The sequence below is a fragment of the Ranitomeya variabilis genome, chromosome 3 (genome assembly GCF_051348905.1).
Source record: "Ranitomeya variabilis isolate aRanVar5 chromosome 3, aRanVar5.hap1, whole genome shotgun sequence".
NCBI classification, from domain to species: Eukaryota; Metazoa; Chordata; class Amphibia; order Anura; family Dendrobatidae; genus Ranitomeya; species Ranitomeya variabilis.
Genome location: NC_135234.1, coordinates 80,942,849 through 80,950,954, shown reverse-complemented (window position 1 = coordinate 80,950,954; position 8,106 = coordinate 80,942,849). Strand labels below are relative to the sequence as shown.

The 8,106-nt window shown below is 41.9% G+C and overlaps 1 protein-coding gene across 1 annotated transcript in view; it reads right to left on the bottom strand.

Moving 5' to 3' along the window:
* Positions 1 to 1,644: 1,644 nt before the first annotated feature.
* TRARG1 (trafficking regulator of GLUT4 (SLC2A4) 1) overlaps positions 1,645 to 8,106 on the bottom strand; it is a 50,003-nt gene continuing 43,541 nt past the window's right edge. The window contains exon 3 of the mRNA XM_077294269.1: positions 1,645 to 5,493. Coding sequence (XP_077150384.1) covers positions 5,483 to 5,493 — 11 coding nt within the window. The 3' untranslated portion in view covers positions 1,645 to 5,482. The remainder of the gene's footprint in view (positions 5,494 to 8,106) is intronic.

Genomic DNA, 8,106 nt, shown 5'->3' with positions numbered 1-8,106 from the left:
TCATGCCACTTCTTAGCAAGGGTTGGAGCAGAGCCACGTAGCTTCTAGTCTCATGGCACTACGCCCTACCTGCATTGCACCGCATTTCATCATAAATACTTTCCTGCTATGTCTCCATTAAGTGTCTCATCTAATCAGCAAGAAAAAAAGTTGCTGATTACAGAGATTATAGGAGTTACTGAACGGACATTGCTTCTACAGGTCTCTAACAACAGGGGCGACTGACATATATGATGTACGCTGTGTGTCTGAGCGCTTATTAATTCACAATGGAGAATCTATCACACATTGCATATAGAACAAAACATCATAGAATTAGTTTTGGCAAAATATTACATTAACATTGACATAAAAAATACATATGAAATAACCTCAGAGTTGGCAGTCTTCAACATTACAGCAATGTACTGTGATGGCAGGTTAAAGGGGTTTTAAAGGATTGGAAAATGAAAACTACTATATTACAAAAACAGGGCCACAACTTTAAAGGGTTTGTCTGGTAGCCCAGTTCAATTGCAGTGATTGAGGCTGAGTTACACTGCAATACCACACACAACCAGGTGTGGCACTGTGCTGCATACTTCCTTTAAGGGCTCGTGCACACGACCGTTTAAATCAGACGCGTGCTACATGTGATTTTGATGGATAGCACTTGTACCTATGTTATTCTGTTCACTGTTCACTCTGTCCGATAAAATAATCATTGACCAGTCCGATTTTGATCTGAGAGTAGGATAAAAATCAGCAATGCAAGTCTATGGGTCTGTGGAAAATGCCTGATTTTCATTAATTGATTGAAAGGGGAAGGTAGAACAACTTTTTTTTCCCCTTTCCACCTCCGAGAAAAACGTATCCCACCCTGACCAAACACTGATCGGAGTGTGATTAGTATAATTGGACCGTTTTTGGATGGCGATAAAATGGTCATGTGACCCTAGCTTTACGTAAATATCGTTCTTTCAGAGTTAATTTTACAATGATTTTTTTATGTTAACGCTTCTCCATAAACATATAAATTATACAGTATATTCAAGGTTCAGCTCTTCTCCACATATTAATACAGGATTAGGCCGGGATCACACATGCGAGAAACACGTCCGTGTCTTGCATGTGAAACCCAAGCTCTGGCGCCGGCACTGTGGAGCGGAGCGTGCGGCCGCATAGGAACACATGGAGCTGCACGCTCCGCTCCCAAGTGCCGGCGCCAGAGCTTGGGTTTCACATGCGAGACACGGACGAGTTTCTCGCATGTGTGATCCCGGCCTTAGAGATAAGCTCCAAACAAAAATATAATCACCTAGTGCTGATTGATAACTTCCAAATTATCAGAGAGGAGCAGGCATTCACTTGTATGGGAGCGCACAATTTATGGAAACATTTTTTAAATAAAAAAGTAATTTTCTGCTATATTTTTATTTTAAACTGATCAGTGTTTTCCTGTAAGGCCGGGGTCACACTTGCGAGTGTGATGTGAGAAACTCGCACCAGTTTCTCGCATCAATACCCGGCACTGCCGCCGGCACTCGGGACCGGAGTGTGCGGCTGTATAGAAATACATGCAGCCGCACACTCCGGTCCGAGTGCCAGCAGCAGTGCCGGGTATTGTTGCGAGAGACTCATGCGAGTTTCTCCCATCACTCTCGCAAGTGTGACCCTGGCCTACTAAGAACACTATTGAATAGTAGGGAAACGTGCAACAGAGATCTGTCAGAACAAAATGACTGATCAAACAAAACTATGCCCCAGCACTAAGTGCACACTTGGTGCGGTCAAACAGTTCAGTGCACCTTCCCACATACTTGCTTTCCATCTATCCTCACCCTCCCTCTGAATCCTATAAAGCCAGGACTGACAATCAAGGAAAAGGGGGGTGGAAATACGGTAGATGAAAAACAAGAAGGTAGAAAGGTGCACTGAACAGCTGAGCTGTGCCAAGGGTACACCAAATGCCTTATGCTTGGTTTGAACAGTCATTTTGTGCTGACAGACTCCCTATAAATTAATTATCCCAAACCTAAAACCACTGGCTTAGCTACCAACAGACTGTCCCTGGCCCTTGCTGACCATATACTATGGTGGTAAATAATATCAGTCACATTTTTGTACTTGCTGAAGATTGCCTACTCCGTCTTGACAATTCAGAATACTGCATAGTGAACACATTAATATTTAAATCATACAATATAAATACCGGAAAACATAAATGTCATCAGTGATGAAGTTATTTGGCAAATGTTAGCACCGTGGCTTATCAAATACACATCACAACATGTTCTTGTCCTGAGTTCCAAATAGATGTCACTAACCAGCACATGTCAATCACCATTATTGTACCTGCTCACCCGGGTGAAATCTAGTGAAAATTGAAAATATCAACATATGCGAAAATTACCGTAATGTCAGAGTGACGCCGCTCACATTACTCTGTAGTTTAACTAGCAAATTGGATTATGCTCTTAGCCGTAAAGTGTTTTTGCAGGACTTACAGCATTTAGCTTTGTCCGGGCTGTGTGAGCTTTTAAGTGTTTTTTTTGTAGCACAGAGTATGTTATATAAATTATGCATCTTGTAAATTTTGCACTTAGAGAATGCCTATAATAGTAGAAGAATCCAGCGGAGAGGGCAAAAATGGTGATTAACCGTAGACTTGTACGTGACTATTGCTCATATTGGTGTGACTGACTATGGTACCTGATACATAAATGCCCAATATTCAAACATGCTCGAGTTTTGTTTTGGTTTTTTATCTTGGGGTGATTTTTTATTTCTTCATATAAAATAAACAGACCATTTAATTGCTTATTAACTTATGTCCAAAGTTGTGAAAAGAGGTTCTTCAATCCAGCAAAGCAAATTAAAAGCAAAAATACTTTTTTATGAACTCATTAAAATAGTAGCATGGGCTTAAAAAATATAACCAACGCGTTTTGAGTCTCAATCGTAGATGCAGTTCAAAAAAGGTCCTTTTTTACTCGAAACGCGTCAGAATATATTTTTTATGCCCATGCTACTATTTTAATGAATTCATAATAAAGTGTTTTTGCTTTTAATTCACTTTGTTGAATTGAAAAACCTCTTTTCACAACTTTGAACAAAACTGCTTGATGCCTTACAAGCTTTATCCTTGCATAGTGGGGTGGACTGCCCAGGAAACTAGGCTGAACAACATACATATATTGGATGGGATGAGCTGTATCTACAAACTTTTTTATGACTTATGCCTATTCTAATCTGAGTGGATATATTATATATATATTAGAAATGTAAGTGATCGTTCAATTAGATATTTAGACCTTTTTGAAATGTTATCGTTTCGTGCTAAGTGTATTTTAAATGACTGGTTTGCTCATTAAAAATAATTAAAAACAACTTATAGCTTATCGTAACTTTGATGGCCCTTCTGGCAAAGTTGATGTTCAGATGTAGTTAGTTGGTCAAAGTAGGAGAAGCAACAGCAGATAAGAGTATTACAAACATTTCCAACTCTAAATTAAGATAAGTATATTTCACTTTTTTAAAAGAACACTCGTACATATAAGATAAATGTTGCCCAAACTTACCAATTTCAGCAAAACAACCTGATCACCTATAATGTATGGTCCTATACTGACTCTCCCCTGAGGGCTGATGTTGGATTTCAAGAAGGTAAGGCTGCCACCAGAGGTGTCCAGCAGCAGCTTTTACCCCTCTCCTCACTGAGAATACACTTGAATGCTCAGTCAAGTTGAGTGTGAATGCGTAGATGGAGGGGAAGAATAGCTACCAATGGAACAAGCATTTGACCAACAACTATCTACGGTAAGTTATAAATCCTCCTTATCATTACTTACATATTTTGTTTAAAACCAGATTATTAATCTATTAGGTAATGGCAATAGTTGAAGAACAATGGTTCTTTGGATGTTTCTTAGTAACTAAGAACCTAATGTCAACTCATCCATACTTTCTTAGTTATTGAGATATTAATTGTCCACATGATTACCATTGAAGGACCATAGTAGAGTCCAACGTTCTTAAAACCAAAACTAAATACTTGTGACTTGCGATTGGAAAATGGAATAAACCTTGGATAGGTCAGCTCTCAGCTTCTGTTTCTTCTTTATAGCAACAGCTAACAGGTCTAGTAATGCTTAAAGGGAACCTGTCTTGTTGTCCATTAACTGTGATCTGTGGACAGCACGGTATAGACAAGGAGGAACTGAGCAGAATGATATATAGGTTTATTGGAAAACATTCAGTATAACTTGTAGTTTTTTCATAGAAATTAATGGTGTCTTTATGAATATAAGTCCAATAGGCGGCCCTACTGGTGACTGACAGCCATCTCTGCATGCACAGTCATACAAGGAAGACTGTCAGTCACTGAATAGGACTGCCCACTGGACTCATATACATATAAAAACCGGGGATTTCAATGAATGAAATGCAAGTTTTACTGAAATTTTTCCCACAAAAAATCTCTATCAATCTGATCGGCTTCTCCTGCTCTATAACATCCTGACTGCCGATCAGATAACATTGTCAACATGACAGGATGATCCTTAAGAATTCTAAAAAACTCAGCAGACTAGACAGCAGTAAAGCCCATGGCCTTTCTCTATCCTCCTACGTGGTCATGTCCCTATTTCTAAAGAAGCCTCTCTCGGGACCTTGTATTTCAGTGACTGTGATCTTAACGGAAGATATAAACAGAGAATAAATGGCAGCATTAGCTATATAAAGCCGCTGCACATATCTGGGTCATTTGCTACAAATGCTAGGTGCGCACTTTTGTAGAAGTCTACCCACGTCAATAACTCCTTTCCTTGTATGAATGTCACAGCTCCCGTCTGCTGCAAGCGAAGGAGAAGAGGTGCTTTGATCAAGAGAACAAGGAACCATGCAAATGGTTAGCCGCAGTTTTCTGTATATGTTGTGTTTTTTAGACAACCCATGAAAAATGCTAAAAAAGAGATTAAAAGTCCTGTTCCATTTTGTCAGCGAGGAAGCAGCATCATCCAAAACAGGGGGAGGTCACACAGCACGGTGCAGTGTCAAGTTCTTTCCTAATCGCAACCCTATATATGGCAGTTTTCAGCTTTATTATTTAATACAGACAATAGCTTTCATTCCTTTGATACAAAAGCTGGAAATAAAAAAGGAGTTGTGCTATCACCTGATTGCCAGTCCCCAGATGCCTCTCCATAAATTGTCCATCAGTAGGTTTTTAGGATAGGAGGGCAACCTCAAGGCAACTCTCTGTTTCCCCTTTTGCAAGTCCCTTACATTTTGTGCTGTTCTCCTGCATCTCTCTCAATTCCCAAGGGTGTGTAAAGTGCTGCATGCAATCCCTTGGACCATGGGAAGAGTTGGGTCTTTTCTTTCCTCCGGCCAGCCTCCAAAATAGAAGGGCCTTTTTGCAATGAAGAGGTTAAAAACTGAAGGAAACGATAAGGCAGGCCATTTCTGAATCTCCGTCTGAGCCCCAGATTATCTGCAAATCTTAGTGGAAAACTAGAAGAGAAATAAGCAATGGTAATTAGAGCAGAGAAAAGATTGAAGAAAGCATTAGGCTAAACACATTAGTATCACTTCTAAAGGACTGGAAGACATGATCGACATGTGAATTGTTTTTTCTTGGGCATAAGCAATGATGTGATGTATCCTGAGAAACCATTTTCATGGTCTTGGGAGTAGATAGCGATACATCAAACAAGGGTATCCATATAATACCCATAAACCGTCAAGCCAGGGGGCATAGAGTGCAACTTGAACATGTCTCTCAATCAAAGTCCTCATGTTACAAGGAACCTATCAGCTCCCCAAGACTCCAAAACCATCACTACTACACTTGAGAGCCCTCTTCCTGCCGTCTAACAATGTTTTGGATGTCCCACTTCAACATTTCCATGTGTTGCAAAACAAGTCATATTCAGTTGATCACCATATGCAATTTACCGAGGTGTAGTCCTATGAGATGTGACTTCCTCCAGACTAGTCTGGCCTCAGTTCATGTGATCATATCCATCACCCTGGGTGTGACTGATATCCTCCACACTGTCCACATTATTTCTGCCTTACAGCAAATATGACTTATGCGTGCTACATCCTCCCCAAGCTTTCCTTTCTGAGCATGCACCATGAAGCCAAAAATGCAAATATCTTCTTTGAACCCCAAAAGTCAATATTGACCATTAAAATGAGCCGTGCCACATGACTTAGGATAAAAAACCCAGACAATTCATTAGCGGATAAGTGTTTCAGGGTATTTACTCGTGATCAGTACAAAGCAAGAGGTCTGATTTGGCTGGATGAGAGGCCCCTGACAGGGGGTTTAAAAGGGGGATGTTTCTCCTTGTGGAGAGCACCATGTCAGGTTAAAGGGAACCTGTCACCCCCAAAATTGATGGTGAAGTAAGCTCACCGTCATCAGGGGCTTATCTACAGCATTCTGTAATGCTGTAGATAAGCCCCTGATGTTACCTGAAAGATGAGAAAAAGACAGATTATACTCACCCAGGGGCGGTCCCGCTCTGATGGGCGTCTCAGGACCGATACAGCGCCTCCCATCTTCATTCCATGACGTCCTCTTCTGGTCTTCACGCTGCGGCTCCGGCGCAGGCGTACTTTGTCTGCCCTGTTGAGGGCAGAGCAAAGTACTGCAGTGCGCAGGCACCGGAAAGGTCAGAGAGGCCCGGCACCTGCGCACTGCAGTACTTTGCTCTGCCTTCAACAGGGCAGACAAAGTACACCTGCGCCGGAGCCGCGGTGTGAAGACCAGAAGAGGAGGTCATGGAATGAAGATAGGAGGTGCCGGAGCGGAACTGAGACACCCATCGGACCGGACCGCAGCGGGACCACCCCTGGGTGAGTATAATCTAACCTCTTTTTCTCCTCTTTCAGGTAACATTGGGGGCTTATCTACAGCATTACAGAATGCTGTAGATAAGCCCCTGATGCCGGTGGGCTTAGCTCAACTTCCATTTTGGGGGTGACAGGTTCCCTTTAAGGAGACTTATAGGCTACGCAAAGCTCCTCTATACCAATATGCCAATAAAACAAGGAGCAGTACATCTGCCTTCACTGTGTATGCCCAGGAGGGAAAGCTTAGGGAGGAAGATGCTAAAATAGTGGTGGTTTTAAATGTTTGGTGAACCTGATAGGTTCCCATTAATACTAATTAGGGAAGAACCACTCAAGAATAGGACTCTCAGGAGATTTACTTCCAGTTTACTGCACCCCTACATTAATTACGGTAATAGGTTTACCACTTATGACATCCAAGATATGACCTTGTTTAAAATGTACATACCCCAATTAGACCAATATGCCTTCTAATGGTATATAAAAAGGTATAAATCAGATATCAGTGAATGACACCAAATAGTAATATTTTGTGATGAAATAACTTTCTTTACAAACTGTGCTACCAGCTAATAGCCAGATATCACCAAGACTTTACAGTTGCAATCAAAATTATTCAACCTCTCGTTGCGAATTAGATTTATTACCAAAATTTACAAACTGTTAGCAATAAACCAGTCAAACAAGAACAATGTAAACAGCTGAACACAACTAATAGAATAAGTGGTTTATCGACTTATTGTGTTGGTTTATTGCAAACAGCAGAAAGGGCGGCGCGCACACTAATCGCGTCATCATGCCCTCTGACCTGAGCGTCACTGCAGAGGAAGACGGAGTGGCGCCCAGCGGTGGAACGCGTACAGGTGAATATCGCGCAATGCCCCCATACTCACCTGCTCCTGGCGCGGTCCCTGCACATCCCTGGTTCTCCGGGCGCCGGCAGCTTCTTCCTCTGTTGAGCACTCACATGGTACCGCTCATTACAGTAATGAATATGCGGCTTCACCCCTATGGGAGTGGAGTCGGGTCCATATTCATTACTGTAATGAGCAGTACTATGTGACCGCTCAATACAGGAAGAAGCTGCCGGCGCCCGGAGAACCAGAGACGTGCAGGGACCGCGCCAGGAGCAGATGAGTATGATTAGACAGCTGTCGCTCCCCCTCCCCTGCCGACCCCTGGGAATGACTTGAGTATAAGCCGAGAGGGGCAATTTCAGCCTAAAAAAATGGGCTGAAATTCTCGGCTTATACTTGAGTATAT